At 39.6% G+C, this 18,882-nt stretch overlaps 2 protein-coding genes and 1 long non-coding RNA gene across 11 annotated transcripts in view; 1 reads left to right on the top strand and 2 right to left on the bottom strand.

The window, feature by feature from the left end:
- The first annotated feature begins 1,848 nt into the window (after window positions 1–1,848).
- Window positions 1,849–18,882, top strand: part of LOC129725533 (myocyte-specific enhancer factor 2) — a 205,573-nt gene continuing 188,539 nt past the window's right edge. For 6 of the 9 annotated variants that reach the window (XM_055681494.1, XM_055681500.1, XM_055681499.1 and 3 more), the window contains exon 1: window positions 1,849–2,863. The gene's annotated coding sequence lies outside the window, so the exon portion shown is untranslated. The remainder of the gene's footprint in view (window positions 2,864–18,882) is intronic. The other 3 variants (XM_055681497.1, XM_055681496.1, XM_055681498.1) reach the window with 1 other exon arrangement.
- LOC129725537 (uncharacterized) lies at window positions 16,958–17,232 on the bottom strand. The gene is made up of 2 exons (XR_008728103.1): window positions 17,164–17,232; window positions 16,958–17,106 (listed from the first exon to the last, which is right to left on the bottom strand). It is a non-coding gene; the product is annotated as an uncharacterized LOC129725537 (long non-coding RNA).
- LOC129725267 (uncharacterized) lies at window positions 17,631–18,833 on the bottom strand. The gene has a single exon (XM_055680862.1). It carries the CDS (start codon window positions 18,831–18,833, stop codon window positions 17,631–17,633), a length of 1,203 nt encoding a protein of 400 aa, XP_055536837.1.

The raw sequence follows: 18,882 nt of genomic DNA, 5'->3' as shown, positions 1-18,882 counted from the left end.
CGTGACGAATTGAGTCAAGTGCAAAAACACTTGAAGTAATCGTGTCATTTATTTACTGCACTAGAAAAAAATGTCACGATTGCCTCAAGTGTTTTTGCACTTGACTCAATTCGTCACATCACACTGCAAGTTGAAGTGATTTAGTGTTGATTTCTTGAAGATTAACACTTTCTAATAAAATTATCTTGCGTTTGAAACAGGTTAATGGAAATCACCATCGTATTATAATGAATATCTCTTATATTATGAGCGGGGGCCTAGTGTGGTTGGTAACGTCTCCGCCAACCACGCTCGACGCCTGGGTTCGAATCCCACCGCCGACATAGGTGTCGATGGTTGTGAGGTGGCGTGATCCACTCACAACCAACCCAACTGGTCTAGATTCAATCCTAGCCGACACCGGGAGATTTTCTGAGGCGAAAAATCTCTGGGATCACGCCTTCCATCGCATGAGGAAGTAAAGCCGTTGGCGCCGGTCCGTTAATAAACGGGTCGTGAGTTAGGGTCCTGGGTGTGGAGTCGCCTCCCTGGGCGTCGGTGATTGGCCACAACAGTGGCGGAACTAGACCGACGGAAAATAAGCGAGAATAAAAAAAAATCTCTTATATTATCACCACTGTTTAAATCAATTGAATTACAGCTGCAATTCCAATTAAAAAAAGTCAAAACCATAAAGCGAAACAAAAATAGTGACGATGGCGAACGGCGAAAGCAGCACATTAACCCAGAGATCGAAATTTTATTTGAGCGTAAGTTTTATGAATCTTTTAAATTAAAATAACAATTAAACGACTCTTTTACAGATCCTGAAATCGATTGCATCGATACAGTGACAGGGATCATCTCTAGGATCATCTTGTTATTAAATTAAAAAGCTAAAATAAAATAAAAATTGGAAATCTTAAATAAAAAGAAGTTTCTTGAATTTATTGTGAATTTATATAATTATCCAACTGACCAACATCACGTATCTCAAACATAAGCATATCAACAAAGATTAACATAACAACAAAAAATAAAGTGATTTGCTGTTGATTTCATCGTTCTTTGCATTAATATATTTCGAAAGATTTTCATTCAACTCTGAAATGTTAGGCAAGTAGTGCGAATTCAACAGCAAATCACTTTACTTCGACTTGATTTTTATTTACAGTGTGTGCATGGATTGTGTTAGTTGCACCCTTTTGTTGATTTACGCTGTATTGTAGTTCCAATAATTGTAATTTAATGATCTTGCCTATGTTCTAAAAAAAATTCAAATTCAAATTCTGAAGTTATGAACATTTTAAAATTGAAGTATTGTAGTTGGAAGTAAAAATTTGAATATTCACAGAAAAAATGTAATTTTCTAATTTCAGTTGCCTCCAAAGTCCTCTACTGTAACTTCAGAGAAGAAAACAAAAATCGTTAACCCAATAGGACCCCTCGTTAGGCACAGCGCGATTACGTGCATTCCTTCGCTGTCACCGCGAGTTCTCGTTCGCGATGCATAACACAACCAGGGATACCAGATGTGCAGATTTGTCTGTAAACGCAGATTTTTAGAGTCCGTGTGCAGATTTCTATTGATTTGCAGATTTTCCATAGTTTCTGCAGATTTATATTTGTGCAGATTTTCTCAAAATGTGTGCAGATTTTTGCAGAATTATGCCTGCGCGAGCGAAATTTTATCAAATCACAGATAGATTGTTTTCAAATTTCAAGCAGATTTGTCCGGTTCTCCGAGCAGTTGCAGAAATTTTTCAAAAACATCTGGCATCCCTGAACGCAACATAAACGTCAGCTGCCAGGATCACACATACAACTGCGCAACACATTCATATCAATGAATGTTTCGTTATTTTTCATCAAGCCAAAGAGCAAAGGCGACAGCTCGAATGAGGGACAGCAGCAGAGGCCAGCAGCCACAGCACCAACATACGCATATTTTATTCGTCTCTTGATCTTGCCATTAGCAGTAGTAGTGGCCAGCGGTGTGCGAAAATCTCGCAATTTCTTTTTTTCCTGGACCAAGTCAAAGTGTACCCCTGTTTAGTCCGGAATTGTTCATTGTTAAAAGTGCGGAAAACGTTAATGACCGATTGCGGACAGTGCAGTGCAGCCGCTGTCATTGTTTTTTTCTGTTCCTGCGTATTTTGGTACAAGTCGAAGAGACCTTAGTGCGAGAAATATCCGAGGGACAGTAGATTTTGCGGTGTAGTCGGCAGGTGGAGAAAATCTGGGAAGGAGAGTGTTGCGACGCAGTCAAGCGCCTGGTCAAAGAAGTTGGATCCGCGCTAGCACGAAAGAATATCAGACTTATACGCTGTACGTAAGTACGTACGAGTGAGCTGTACAAGCAACCAGAGGGAATTCTGACGTCCCACACGAAGGTGCAACTTGATCTGCCCGTCTCGATAGGCGGTAGAAAAGAGACAGGAGACGAACGAACTGTCTTCGATCCGAGGGTCCGATTCGGCAGGAGGTTTCCGTAGGCTTGAAAAGCAGTCCAAAGGGGCCACGCTGGAAGAAGTGAGTGGAATTTTTCGAAAACAATAAATAACATCCTTAAAAATTCATTCTACCACAAGGAAGTCATTCACGACACGAGAAGTTGCTCTTCGGATGGTGTGGTATTGATTGTGCGAAAAAAAAAAAAACGCGAGCGAAAATTGATAGCAGTGGAGAGTGATAATAGCAGCAGAAACCAGTGACAAGCAAGAGAACTGTGTGGCGAGCGAGAAGGAAGAAAAGAAGAAAACGAACAACCACCAGAAGAAGCAAGAATATGATAATGTGATGATATAAGACAAGTTTTTTTCTTCTGTTGCTTTCGCGAACTCTGGGTGCAAGAGTGTGTGCACGATTCCGGCTGATAAGAGAGGTAAGTCGCCCGAACATTCTGCGCTTTTATCGGGGTATCGATTTGTTGATGTCGTACGACGACGAGGGTCTCACTGTCGGGATTGATTTTATTTCACTTTCAGTGACCGGCAGACTGCTGGAAGTTAATAGGCGCTAATTGTATTTTTCATCTCGTTTAACATGTTATGGAATTGATTTGGTTTATGAATTGATAATGATTTTTCGGAGAATCGCTAAAGACAAATAGCGCAAAGTTACTTTAGAGAAAACTAATACATACTAATTCATTTTTTTTTCATGTTATATCAATATACAACAAACTGTGACGAGAATACGAGACCTGCTCAACAATTACCTATTGTTTCAGGCATTCGTGTTACATGCTCAGCATACAATGTATGCGTTTCTTGGCTCTCGTGATAAGTTGTCTTAGAGTACCACCGAAGGTATCAGTGTCGTATGTAAACTTGCTTAGTTTTGAGTTTTCCAATCCAATCTACCAATCTTCACTTCGAAGCAGTTAAATATCCTTGACGAATCATTCGGTTTCGATGCGTTCTCTTATTTGAAGTTGAAGTGGGGATAACAAAGTCGTCTACTTCGCTTCTTTTATGCATTCCTCTCCTTCGATAAAGTTTTTATTTGACACCAGGCACAATTTTCAGCTAGTGTCTCATATAACGAGTTCATCGCACAAATAAGAAGCTGTGCTTTGATTACGATTTTATTTAAGTTAGCTAATGAAGGTCTATTAACATTTCTGATGTTCTGAGTAATTTTTTTAAAAGAAGATTTAGTTTAAATGTTATGTCATAGCAATATGGGTATCGAAATGATTGTTTTGCCGTAGGTTTACGTCATATTTTAGTAGGATGGCACGATGGGGAAAGTGTAACGAAAATGTGCCCTCCCAAAAAACAGCTGAGTTGAAAATCAATTATTTTTGGTTTAGTTTCGCATGATTCAACCAATCACCAGGTCGCTTATATAGCTGAGAACAGGATAGTATAGTGTAGAATCGTTTTGCATACATGATTTTTTTTCCATTGAACACTAATGTCTTAATGATAGGTAAAGTTTTCCCAAAAATAATTAGTATATCTTTTCAATTGCAAACCGGTGAAACAATAGAACTCAAATATCCAGAATCAGTCACTAACAAAACACTTTGCTTATTTTAGAACATTATTGAAAGAGGCCCCGCCTTTTTTTCAAGTTAGTTATTTCCCCAGTTTCGCAAGACGCGAAGATATTTTATTCCGTGTGTAAAAGGTTTGTACCAAAAATGAATCTCATTTTGTGTTAGTGGAACTGGAACGAGCCAAGTAACAAAACAACACGTTGTTTCGTGTTGCGGCTTGGAAGGAAGACAATCAAGTTTTTTTCCTGTCGCACACAACAGTTTATTACGCTATTGCGTGTTGCATCCTGCGAAGCTTTGATAATATCTTCTGAAATGGCAATCCCGAAGCAGACTGCCGGAAGTTGTCAAAAAGAAAACTGAATACAATCATAGTATTTTTTTATGAAAGTTTAGTCAGCTTTCTAATTCAATTTAAAAAAATCTGGCCTGAAATCTTGTACAACAAACTGTTGAATTTAGATGTTCAGATTTTGAAGAGGAGAAAAAATCCCAAAAAATTTGTTCAAAATACCAACTAAAGACCGAACTATGACAAACTTCTGAAGATGGAGCAGAACAACTCTGAAACGAAGAACAAAATGAATATTTTAAAATTGTGAAGGCTTTGATATAAACCGCAGCAGAATTTTCAAACAGTCTTCTCTTCTTCTTGACTAGAATGACCAAAAACATCCCGTCTCCCTCTAATAATAGCTCTACCAGCAAAAGCCAGAATATCAATAGCCAAGATACCAATCCTCAATAGCAAAAACCACCAAAGTAAACACAACAACAGAAATTAAACAGTAAGAGATATTAAAAAAGAACCATCAATAATAGACTAAACTCCACAATTTTTTAACGAATTTTTCAAATTCAGCCACAAGCACCAATGTTAACACTACCGAACTATACCAAACAGTTATATGCTTTAAAAAGCCACAGGACAAAGAACAATTAGAATTGTAAGCAGACAATGTTATATAAATGTGAAACCTGTTTTAAAATCTGTGAATTATTGTCGTGTCGAAACGTTGAACAAAATCAAATAATTGGTTCTAAAATTAAAGACCGCTGAGCCGAAATATTCCGACATCAATATTACGGTCGATTTCCAGTCTTCACTTCTGCAGACATTCAGAAATGTTAGTTCGATACTTGTATCCAAGGAATCCTTTGCATCATCCACAAGCATCATAGAAAGGAGCTAGTATTAGAGGAAGGGTAATAATCTGGATCCATCGAGGTTGGTGACGCGATCTTCATTTTCGCGCACGATATGGGTACTTGACGATCTCTGGGCACTGGAAGATAATATATTTGGAACCGTGTTGCAATCGATATATCGGTATATAAGAAATCTGAAATAGCTAATAACTTTTGGAAACCTCCAAAGCTAATCATCGTACAGCAATCGCAAATCGAACGCTAATAATTCAATTATCCCTGATACGAAAAAAAATCACGCGTTGTTTTTTCTTGTGGTGTGATTATGATTATGCGCTCAAGAAATTGAGCTTAAGCTCGAGCTTAACGACCGCACATTTCGTAAATGCTCCTCCGTGATCGGCTATTTGAAAGTCAGTAGCTACCGCTTTGTATGGATCGATAACGTCGCCGGTCACGTCCATACGATCGTTAAGATAAGGAAGGATGTTGTAAGAAAGAAGGTGTAACAGTCGTTGCTGTCGGAGACCCAGTTTACTTCTGCATCTCCACAAATGCGACGGAAAAGAAAGGTTCTGTCACCGTGGTAAGTGACGAAATCGAACGATGTTGCGCGCGAAGTTAGCTACCATCCGAAGAATCCAAATGTTTAAACATTTGTTAATGTCCAACCCCTAATACTCTCGAGAAAGCAAACCCAATTCGGAAGATGCGATTCTTTGATAGGCAGGTATACGTTGCGTAGCTATTAAATCAATCACGATATCTATCAACGCAACGAGCAGTCAATCTTCGACCGAACGGTCATACCAAGACTGAGCTTATCCCTGTATCTCCACTCTGCTACAGAAAGAAAGGTTTCTGTTATTATTTCTCCGTGGCAAGTGATGGAATCGAATGATGATGCGCGCGAGGCTGGCGTATTATGAATACGAAGCTATACGAAGCATCTACGTATTCAAATAAATGTCTATTACCAAACCCGAATACCTGCAAGAAAGTAAACCCATTTCAGTAGATGCGCTTGTTAAAAAGGTATACATCGCGTATAATTCTGATATTTATTGTGAATAATTACGATGTTTTGTCGCGATTAATTAATAACGATATTAATCGAACGAACGAATCCTACTCTGAATCGCAATGTGCTGGAATAGAACCAACGGGCGGCAGTCTTCGAATAAATGATTTAGTACACCTCGGAAGTCACAACACACCGAAAATCCTTAGATTAGACGAGCAAAGCTCACTCGGACTGAAGACATGTTTACACCGAAGCATTATGCACGACAGCTCGATTCCCTCTTACCAACGCATACGCGCAGGGACCGGGGTTTCACGCCGATTATTTCTTACTTTTAGAATAATTAAGCTGAAATACCTACTGAGTATAAAAACTGGCAAAATTTCATGCATTCATAGCTCGAAAATTTATTAAAATGCAAATATGCATATCGACCGAGACAGAGTTCTAAGTTGGTTTACAAAATGCCGAAACAATCGCAATCAAGATTCAGTTGCCATGCCAACCGACAAGATTTCAACATAATTAAATAAAAATTGTCTATGTGTCATCATCATGAAACAAGGGCATAAAACTGGGCAAAATGTCCGTAACTGGCCGGTCAGGACGGTAGCGAAAACTTTCTAAATTATATTACATTGCTACCGATTTCGTCTTGTGAAAGCCAGCGTGTTCAAAGGTTTAAAACATCCCATCGCAATTTTGTGTATTCGAGTTAAGACTCTAGCAAACGAAACGACTCCACAAAACCACGCTAACTATAACAAATCTCCATAGCAATGCACTCAGATATGTATCTATCAAAGCAAAGCCTTGGCGCTACATTCCGATTCGGAACTTGACCTTCTGTTTATTTACACAGACTTCGCAGCCGACTGTTTAGTGTACAGGACAATTGCGGGGCTAGCGCTACTGACACTAACAGTCTCTCCCGAGCCGAGAATCGAACCTACGACGACTGACTTGTTAGGCCAGCATCGTACCTCGAAACCATCTGGGATCTATCAAGAACAAAAAAAAAAAATAGATAGATCAATTGATTTCGAAACGGCTAACTGACAACGCAGTTAGGGTGTATTAAGTAGCCCTACCGGCGTCAGTCCACTGCACAACGCAAAAAAACTGAACGTAACACATAAACTCGATCATCCTCCTGCCCGCGTCCTTAACGATCACGCGAGAGATTCTCTGCAGAAAAAAAAAAAAACAAACTATCTCGCTTGGGTGCGTGCGTTAACACCCAACGTAAACGAAAGGAATCACAAAACCGACTCCCACGAAGCCGCGGTTGCAAACAGGGATGCCACAAACATAGACCAATCTGTAAGATATAGAAACCTTAACAAAATTCTTATACTGATATATATATATATACCTACAGATTACAGATTTTTGGAAAAACATACAAATTCCTACAAATATTCAGATCTTTTTATACTGAAAATCTATGGAAGACTAATGAAAATCAAAACACAGATTAAAATGTGAATGTGATTAAAAGAATTCGACTTTTTCCTCTTGCAATTCAAATTAAGCGAAAAACCCACAAGCTGCACATTGGTTTATCGTTTACGCTTGCGGAAAACGCGCTCTACCACCGAAAAAAATGGCTAGCAAACCATGATCACTGTCACTGTTCGTCACCGGCGTCACTTTCACCGGTAGTACGAAAGCGTCTAATTTTATATCACCTTTTACTCCACCCTTTGCACTTCATAAAAATCCAAAATTATAATAACGCACCCGAAGTCTTTGACAGATTGTTTTCTATTAAATATTAAAACTGACAATGTTACAAGCCTGTAGACCCCATAAATCGCCTCCCCCATTTTTCGCCACTCACTTTTTGTAAATATGAACTTGCTGTAGTTACGGTTAATGAATATATTTAAACTTAAACGCACTAACGATAATATGTTAAAATTACACAATGTCTTCTAAAATTATGAACGACATAACGTTGTCATGAGAAGAGCAAAATTTCCTGCCTAACCATAATGGGTGGCAAAAAAAAACTTAGTGGAAAACTTGGCATAAATTGTTTAGTTTACATTATTTCTTGTGATATTGCGAAATAAGGATCCTACATTGTACGCTAACCTTCAAATTCGCCCTGGACGAAATGTTATACAGTAATTTGATTTCACAAGTGAACCCAATTTTCGACTTCATGGTGAAATTGAAAATTATCTTAAAAATTAATGAATTTTGAATGTAAAAATTGTAAGAATCTATTGAAGTTCTTGAAAATTATTGATTCTATGGGTTTTGTTCATTCTATATGCAGCAACGATCTAAGAAATATCGTAGTAGTTACGGAGGGACTGAGATTTGTTCTCAGAGTACGTGATAAGCAGATGGTATCAAATAAAACTGCCAAACATTATGGAGTGGCTAGATCGACGATCCGATCTTGTTTGCAATGCAGTAACGAGATTTATACCGTTCTAGTCGAATGTCAGTACTGGCGCAGCAAGTCATGACATGAGCAAGACATGAAACAGTCTGTTTTCTAAAAATGTCTTGGGGGCCATCCACATACCACGTGGACAGATTTTTAACGATTACTACCCCCCCCCCCCCACGTGGACAAATGCCCATATAAATTCTTTTTTTTTGTAAGGACTGTGGACATCCACAACCCCCCCCCCCATCTATGATTCAGAAGTATAAGGTTATAATATAAAAATGAGATTATACTGTCAAAAGGCTATAACGTCATGACGAAATAGTTAGCCACGACGAAATAGCCTACTATTCTGTAATGACGACATGCTTCATAGGTCAACTATGACATAGAAACGATTGTTCCCTGATTGGCCAAATGATCTTTTTACAATCCACTTCAAAAATATAGTTTCAATAAAACATATAATATCAATTTTCGAGTTTAACCAACTAAACTTCAATAACTTCTCATCCGCCATAACAACGAGAGCTGATATTGAATCCTGGGACCGAGTGTTAAACTAGTTATAAACAAAATGAATGCTTTTCATTGTTGGCCAGCCAACTGCATAACATCATTAATTTGATTTCAATATTCATATGTTGATTTGTTTCATTTTACAGCTGTTTCATAACATTAAGGTAGTAACAGTTTTTTTAAATGGCGTAGCGCTCAAGAATTATTTTCATTTCCGTCATATTTCAAAAGTAGGCGAAAATCTTTGGGTGGCAAAATTAGGGCCTTTGTGTGGCCAAATTAGCTCTGTACAGTAAATACTGTATATCATGGAAATAACACATTCTTCAATAAAGTTGGCGATTTATTGGTCCGTTACTCTATGTTTAAAAGCATACACCCGGTGTGTCCCTACCGTCCGGCTATCGAAAGGATGATGGTGATTTTTCGAGTGAAACGCTTGCAAAGGCCAAATGCCATCCGGCAGCCAGGAGTCGTCCATTATAGTGCATACGAAAGATGCATATCGTGATGTTCGTAACGCTTCAAGAAATCTCGCTGTTCATGAAAACGCATCGCCTTCTAATATATTCCTGAACACCTATTACGACACTTTAACCAAAAGTATCACGATCAAAAACACAAGCCTACATCGTCGGTGCTTCCTGCGCAGGGGAGTGTCGAAAGTTTTTTATTGGGTATGAATGACGATACATCACTATTTCGAAATAAACCTTGTATTTGTCTTGCTGAACTATTGTTTCTTGATAAAGAAGGAACGTCTAGTTCGGTCGACGTGTGTTACAAGAATGAAAAAAAAAATTCGATGTCAAACAGTCATGGATTACTCTACGAAATCCTAACACTTCTCCTTAAGCTAGGACTCCTATGGCTCCACGATTCACGAGACCATCGGCTAGTTGATTAGCAGAATTAAAATAGTTGACTGCGACGACTCCTTTTTTCAAGGCATCTCGTATGTAATGATGACGAATGTCGATATGGTTGGTCCAAGGATTGTAACCGCCGTTCTTTGCCACTACTTTCGTGCTCTGGTTGTCGCATTTGAGGGTGATAGGACCGCACTTGTCAAATTGCGCAGTCAGTTCCTTCCACCACGACGTTTTTTTTTTTTTTTTTTTTTTAAGGGGGGATTTGTTAGTAGCTTAAGTATTTATGATAAATATTAGTAAATAATGAGTATGTGTGTCCAATCACAAATGGTGACTTCTCAACACTGTTAGAAATTTGTAATTTCAATTGTTAGGATTTGTTTGCTTTCGCAATTAGGACTTATCATTCGTAGGGATTTAAACCTACTTGTCAGAAAAGGGGAAGTAAACTTACAACTAACTTAATGCTAACTTATTGGCTATAAAGAGAGCTTATCGTAGCAATTGAGGATTGCAACGATTTTTGTCGAAAATTGTTAATAATTTTATTTGACATAGCTTCTAATGGTTCAACACCAGTAAGTCTATGTAATTCGAGTGTACCAAACCAAGGAGGACGCTTCAAAATCATTTTCAGAATTTTATTCTGAATCCTTTGGAGCGTTTTCTTCCTTGTTGAACAGCAACTTGACCAGATCGGTACAGCATAAAGCATTGCTGGTCTAAAAATTTGTTTGTAAATCAAAAGTTTGTTCTTTAAACAAAGTTTAGAATTCCTGTTAATGAGAGGATATAAACATCTCGTATATTTGATGCACTTGGCTTGTATACTCTCAATGTGCTCTTTGAAAATAAGTTTTTTATCATAAATTAGTCCCAAGTACTTAACCTTGTCGGACCAACTTAAAATAACCCCATTCATCTTGACAACGTGATTATTGTTTGGCTTGAGGAAAGAAGCCCTAGGCTTATGCGGAAAAATTATCATTTGAGTTTTAGAAGCATTGGGAGAGATTCTCCACTTTTGCAAGTAGGAAGAAAAAATATCTAAACTTTTCTGCAATCGACTGCATATGACACGAAGACTTTTTCCTTTTACGGAAATGCTTGTGTCATCGCAGAACAATGACTTTGTGCATCCTGGAGGCAAATCAGGAAGATCTGAAGTGAATATGTTGTACAGGACTGGACCCAAGACTGAACCTTGAGGTACACCTGCTCTGACAGGAAATCTATCAGATTTTGAATTCTGATAGACAACCTGCAGAGTTCGATCAGTAAGATAATTTTTTAAAATTTTGATTAGGAAAATTGGAAAATTAAAAGTTTGCAATTTCGCAATCAAACCTTTATGCCAAACACTGTCGAATGCTTTTTCTATGTCTAAAAGAGCAGCTCCAGTGGAATAACCTTCAGATTTGTTAGCTCGTATCATATTAGTTACTCTGAGCAATTGATGAGTTGTGGAATGCCCATGGCGAAATCCAAACTGTTCATTTGCAAAAATTGAATTTTCGTTGATGTGTGACATCATTTTGTTAAGAATAATTCTCTCAAACAGTTTACTTATTGAAGAAAGCAAACTGATTGGTCGATAACTTGAAACTTCAGCTGGGTTCTTATCCGGTTTTAAAATGGGAGTAATTTTTGCATTTTTCCATAATTTGGGAAAATATGCAATTTTGAAGCAGCAATTGAAAATTTTCACTAAAAATTCCATTGTGCTCTCAGGGAGATGTTTGATTAGTATATTAAAGATTCCATCGTCGCCAGGTGCTTTCATATTTTTGAAATTTTTAATAATTGATTTAATCTCATTCAAGTTAGTTTCAATTATTTCTGCAGGTAAAAAATTCTGGGAAGAAATTAAATCAAATTGACGTGTGACTTCATTTTCAATTGGACTCACAAAATTCAAATTTGAGTTATGAACACTCTCAAACTGCTGAGCAAGTCTTTGAGCCTTTTGTTCATTGGATACAAGAAAACGTTCACCATCTTTTAAAACTGGAATAGGCTTTGAAGGTTTCTTAAGAATCTTCGACAGCTTCCAAAATGGTTTTGAATATGGTTTCAATTTTTCAACTTTAGTCTTAAAATTTTGATTTCTCAGAAGAGTAAATCTATGTTTAATCTCTTTCTGTAAATCTTTATAAATAGTTTTAAAAACAGGGTCACGAGAACGTTGATATTGACGTCTGCGGACATTTTTCAAACGAATTAGAAGTTGAAGATTTTCGTCAATTATTGATGAATCAAATTTCACTTGAGCCTTTGGAACAGAATAATTCCTGGCATCAGCAATTGCACATTTTAATGCTTCCAAAGCGGAATCAATATTCACTTTGTTTTGCAAATCAAGCTCATTATTGAAATTTCTCTCAATATGAGTTTTGTATCTTTCCCAATTAGCCTTGTTATAATTAAAAACAGAGCTCATAGGGTTTGAAACTGATTCATGTGATAAAGAAAAAGTTGTTGGAAGATGGTCAGAATCAAAGTCAGCATGTGTGATCAAATCACTACATACATGACTTTGATCTGTTAGCACCAAATCAATTGTTGAAGGGTTTCTTACAATCATTGAATGAAATTTTGCCATTGGAATTACTTTGAGAATTATTCCATGAACGATGTTTAGCGTTATTATCGCCGATTATGAAAAATTTCGAACGATTTCTGGTGAGTTTTTGTAAATCACCTTTAAAATAATTTTTGAGCTCGCGTGTGCATTGAAATGGTAAATATGCTGCGGCAATAAATAAAATCCCAAGTTCAATTTGAACTTCAATTCCCAAAGTTTCAATAACTTTCGTCTCAAGATGGGGAAGAGCACGATGTTTGATTCGGCGATGAATAACAATTGCAACTCCACCGCCGGAACCCTGAATCCTATCATATCTATGAACCACGTAATTGGGATCATATTTTAATTTTATGTTAGGTTTCAAAAATGTTTCAGTAATGATTGCAATATGCACATTATTTACTGTTAAAAAATTAAAAAGCTCATTCTCATTGGCCTTCAATGAGCGAGCATTCCAATTTAATATTTTAATTGTTTTATTTAAAATCACTGCTAAATTTTAAATTAGAAACAATTTTAATAGTAAAATTTGTGCCTATTTGAATGGCTTCAAACATTGATTTTGCCTGCAACATGGCGTTCATAAGATCGAACATTGCCTGTTGCAAAAAAGAAAGTTTACTTGCCGTAATAGGCCCCAGGCAGTTGACATTAGAAAAAATATTTTCGGCAGCAATATTAGCTGGAGTAACAGGTGTACAATTATTTTCTAGCGTGTTTTGCTTACCCATATTAACGGTCATTTTCGAACTACCAACACTAGGCGGTATCATGTTCGAACTACCTGTAACCTGTGCATAAGTTAAACGGGTATGCAAAGGAGTAGGTAAACTATGCGTCACTGGTACGCTTGGAGAATTTTGTTTTGAAGTTGGTTTAATTGAGAAATTGAATTTTGTTTACCTTGCCTTGCCTTAACAATTGCTAAACGGACTGGGCATTGATAAAAATTTGACATATGGTTGCCGTTACAATTCGCACAGCGAAAATTTTTACTCTCTTTCACAGGACATGTGTCCTTTTTGTGAGAAGAGTCTCCACAATTAAGACATTTTTGGTCCATGTTACAGAATTTGGAACCATGGCCATAACGTTGGCAAGTACGGCATTGGGTGATATGCTCTTCACCTCCGCCATACTTCCTATAAATTTCCCACTTTACACGCACATTATACAAAGCATGTGCTTTTTCAAAAAATTTTAAGTTGTTAACCTCATTGCGGTTAAAATGAATTAAATAATTAACAAGGGAAATTCCAGTTCTCTGACTGTTTTCGCCTCGTGATTTTTGTTTCATTAGAATTACTTGGGTAGGGGCTATGCCAAGTAATTCTGTTAAAGTAAGTTTGATCTCATCAACGGTTTGATCGTTGGTGAGACCTTTCAAGACAACCTTGAACGGCTTGGCGTTCTTGGTGTCATATGTAAAAAATTTGTACATCTTGTCAGTTAAATACTGAACAAGACGATCACGACCCTTTACTGAGTCGGCTAATAAGCGGCATTCACCTCTACGGCCAATTTGATAGGTAACTTTAACGTCAGAAACAAACGTTGAAAGTTCCTTTTTGAATATATTAAATTCAGAAGAAATAGTTACCACAATAGGTGGAACTTTCTCCTTTTTTAAAGATTTTATAATTTGTATAGTTTCATTATTAACAACTTCCATTTCACCAGCTTCTTGCTCAGGCAAAATATCAAAAGGATTGTCACTACAGACACTCGATGTGTCAGAAAGAGATGCCTCTCTTTTCCTCCCCGCAGCGATGCGAGGTTTCTTTTTCCGTCCAGCCATTTCAGGTGATACGAAAAAAGTTAAAACAAATGTTAAATTCAAAAGTAGGTAGTCTTGAGAAAGACTGATGGGAAATAACTTTCAGGTAATCTTTAAAAGACACACTGACAAAACACAAACTTTGAAGCTATAGGCAGTCAAAGACCAGTCCACAAGCAACCGAAAAAACGTCTGATCTGTAGGACAGTTCAAGACGCACTGACCACCACGACGCTTCTTACACAGCAACTGAAAGCGCCATATATTTTGCCTGTTGATAGAGCGGTTGGCGTCTGCAACACAAAGAGATGGCTGCTCCTTGTGGGGAGAGGATGTAGCCGCTTGTTGACTTCCAGTCATCCATGTCGGTCGTGTTGTCACCGTCCTTGCGGTAGGGTAACTTCATCTTCGATGTGCCACGTAGATAACGGAACAGGGTTTTTACACCACTCCACTGTTTCGGCCCAGAGTAAGAGTTGTACCAGCTAAGAAGATTAACGGCATATAAGATGTCCGGTCGAGTGCACTGAACGAGATACATCAGACCGTAGAAATCAATGCTGGCTTGGAGTTTGCCATGTTAAATAATTGGTCCTTTATTTGGAAATGTCCATCGAGGAACGCCTTCGTTTGCGTTCGTTAACCCGAACCATTAGTAGCTGGCCCAGATTTCTGTTCAGACGTGGATTGACGGCTTTAAACCGTACAGTGCTTTGTTTAGTCGGCACAGTGTTGGGTATTGACGGTCTTCGAATAGCGGGGGTTGCTCCATGAATGTTTCCTGCGTCAAGTCAGCTCTGGAAGAAAGCGGTCACAGCGTCCATCTGTTGTATGTCCAAAACGTACTTTGCTGCCAATGCGAATAAATATCGCAGCGAATAATCTACTCCCTTTCGCTGCGAAAATCCTTTGATGACAAGGGGTGCCTTGTACCGCTAGAGGTTCCCGTTGCTGTCCAACTTTGTTTTATATACCCACTTACAACGTATCACCTCCTACCCTTAGGAAGTTCAGTCAGGGTGCACGTTCCGTTGTTGATCAAGCCGTTGTATTTCTCCTGCATATGGCCAAGGGCATCGCTTCTTGATGCGTCCTCAGGTCGTCGAAAATCACGCTTGCATTTTTATGTTGCTGAAAAGCCACACACCACTGAACTGGTTCGAAGTCTCAGGACCCAGGGATAAACCTCTTGTCTCAGTGGTTGCTTCACCCGTTACCTTTGCACGATATAACAAAGTCATTGTACTTGCCTGGAAGTTTGTGCTCCCAACCACTGTGATTCAACACCTGTGACAGGTGGATTTGAAGTTTGTCAAGGTGGGAGCTTAGTCACATTTGTCACGGTATCAGTAGAGGGACTGCCAATGTTGCTTACAGCTTGCTCATAGTTGTCGTCGTCCTAATCGCTTTCATCGACATCGCTTGGTTTAGCCGAAACATCCTCGGCAATCAGATTTTCGTCGATAACTTTATTTTATTATGATGACCATCGTTTCACTGTCGTTGACTTTCAACACCTGGGAAACGACATTAGTCTCGTTAATAAAGGTGACATCACGGCTTTTGAATACCTTCTTCGTCCGCGGATCATAGACACGGTAGCTCTTTGTGTCCTCGTTGAAGCCAACCATACGGCATTCGTATACCTTGGGATCCCACTTACGGCGCTTTTGTTTCGTAATGTGGACCATCTCTTTTGCTCCAAAGATCCGTACATAAGACAAATTTGGTTTTTTTCCACTCTAGCCCTCTTCGGGTGTCATGTCATGACCACGAGTTGGTGCATGCTTGATGAGGTAAATGACCGTCGAAACTGCTTCGAGTCAAAACGGTTTTTGTAGTGCTCCTTCGAATAGCATACCTACATTTAGCACGCTCAATGAATGTCTAGTTGGCGCGCTCTGCCATACTGTTGTCATGGGGGTTTAGTCATTTGTTCGCTGATGTCGAATACCAAACATCTCCAAGTAGCACTGGAATTTCTTGTTGGTGTATTTCAGTCCGTAGTCGGTTCAAATGACTTTGATTTTTTGTCCAGTCTAACGCTTCGCCAGCGTATGAAAATTTTGAAATGCCTTTAGAACTCCATCTTTCGACCTAAACGCAATATAGTACCGACTGCCTCCTATCGAAGGCATCTCCATCGGTCCACAGATATCGGAATCAACTATTTCTAGCAGCTCTTTTGTGCGGGAACCCTTCTTTCCAAACGGTAAGCGCAATTGCTTGCCCATGGCGCAGACACTGCTAGGTTGCTAGGTAGGTTTTTCAGTGTTGCCTCGCTGAGATGTTCCATTCGCCGATGCCAGATATCCATAGATTCGTTCAGTGAACTCATCAATTCCTTGCCAGTTACAGTTTGTTCACGTTGCTCCAGCTTAAAAAGTACATCTTCATGACGTCCCGTTGCCGCACCGCGCCGCTTGAGTTTATCACTGTGCAACCGGCGGTGTTAAAAACCATCGTATAGCCCCTACTCATGATCTTGTTAAGTGAGAGGAGCTTCACGGGGAGGGACTCATGGAATTTTAGATTTTTCGTCACAGATAGGTTGGAGGACAACGGTTTCTGTTACCTTAATGGTCATTAAAGCCTTGTGTTGGGTTTCACGTTTTCGGCCAAGACAAGTAAAAACAGTTTCGAACAGCAGTTTCACTTTAAACAGCTTCAACTAGAATTAGTTTTATTTAATCGGTGAATTGTAACAAATAAATTTAGCTTACAAATCTAGTTTTTCCTTGCATGCGATTTCCCCAACCTTAAACTGCCTGAATTATTACCAACGACTGTAATTAAAATACAATTAGGTATCGGTGTCACTTCTCGCATCTTTATTCGCTTACTGCAACACTATCTTTCACTTCCAACTGATCTATCTTTCCGAACTTCACTTTTACTATCAAATTTTCTACTAATCTACCGTAAATTCTATCTTTAACCACGCCAGAATCTTTTTTTAGCTTCCTGCTTTTACAGTATCTGTTTGTTTACAATTTTTCTATGCTTCTATGCTCCAACACTTTTCTTTCTGTCATTTCTACGCCTTAACCCACTGACATTTCTTGGTATTCAAGCATGCAGCGACGCGGCTGAAACATAACCAGTGTGGCCAGAACATTCCCCGGCCCGTAACCCTGTCCCGGGAGTGCTATCCGGCTCAGAGTTACCTTCTTGAATCTCCATCACTGCTAGTTTCGCTGTCGCTCGCTTGAACCTGCCGCTTTTTGTTCGCACCCATGCCTGTCGAACCCGTCCGTCACCTGACACGATGGGTTCCTCCACCACTCCTCGAATCCAGCACTTTCGGCTGTTACCCACGTCGGTTGTTGTCCACGACGTACACCAAATCTCCAGATTTCAACGGTCTAGTCTCGCCGAACCATTTTGTCCTCTGATTTAGCGAGGGAACATACTCCTTTATCCATCTCTCCCACATCACGTTGGCTAACTGCTGTGAACGCTGAAACGCGTTCCGAAGTGCTTTTGCTGTGTGTACAACTGGTGAACCTGCGCAAGGCTGGTTCGGTGAGGTACCCCTCAAAAAATGGTTCGGGGTGAGTGCTTCAGCTTCCTCTGTCTGCTGTGAAACGTAGGTGAGCGGACGCGAATTTATTATGTCCTCCGCCTCGACAATAGTTGTTTGCAGAATCTCATCCGTTACACGCCTACCGTCGTCAAGAGCCGTCAGCATCTCCTTCACTGAACGTACAAGACGCTCCCATACGCCTCCCATATGGGGTGTTGCTGGCGGATTAAACGTCCACTTTGTCCGAGCGTTTGTAATTTGATCGGCGCAGTCGTCTCCTATTCCCCGAACAACTTCTAGCACTTCTTTGCTAGCTCCTCGCAGATTGGTTCCGTTATCGGAAAAGAATTCGCACGGCCAACCACGACGACCCACGAACCGATATACTGCCATTAGGCACGACTGAGTACTCAACCCGTGTGCCACTTCCAAATGCACCGCGCGTGTTACCAGACAGGTAAACAGCGCGATCCACCGTTTCTCTGTTCGGCGCCCAACAATAACATCAAACGGTTCCAAATAATCGACTCCAACGAAGCTGAACGGACGAAGGTTTGGCGTGAGTCTCTGTACCGGCAGCGGAGCCATACGCGGAACTTGAGGCCGACTACGATGCACCTTGCACCAAACGCATGAAGACGATACCTTTCGAACCACCGCATCCACGTGTGGAATGTAATACAACTGCCTCAGCTCGTTTTTCACCGCCTGGCGGTATCCATGTCCACTCCTCTCGTGATAATGTTGAACAATCAACCACGTAATTCTATGATTGTTCGGCAGAATCGCTGGAAAACGTAAATCAAACGGAAGAAAGTCTACTCGCTCAACTCGTCCCTCCATGCGGATCAAGCCACTCTCATCGAGCAACGGAGTCAGTTTGTACAACGGACTAGACCTTTCGATGGTTATCCACTGATCAGTCGGACGATCCCTGTTTCGTTTCAGTACCGTCAGTTCATCGATAAAGTTTTCCACCTGCGCCATTTTCAACAAAAATAGTTCCGCTTGTTGGTACTCGCTTTGCTGAAGCGGC

This window comes from Wyeomyia smithii, chromosome 2 (assembly GCF_029784165.1).
Source record: "Wyeomyia smithii strain HCP4-BCI-WySm-NY-G18 chromosome 2, ASM2978416v1, whole genome shotgun sequence".
Lineage (NCBI taxonomy): Eukaryota > Metazoa > Arthropoda > Insecta > Diptera > Culicidae > Wyeomyia > Wyeomyia smithii.
The sequence above is the reverse complement of the archived record's forward strand: the minus strand, read 5'-3'. Positions and strand labels throughout refer to the sequence as shown.

What these genes read in the sequence shown, in the direction of transcription:
- LOC129725267 (XM_055680862.1), bottom strand. Translation starts at nt 18,833, where the DNA reads ATGGCGCAGGTGGAAAACTTTATCGATGAACTGACGGTACTGAAACGA.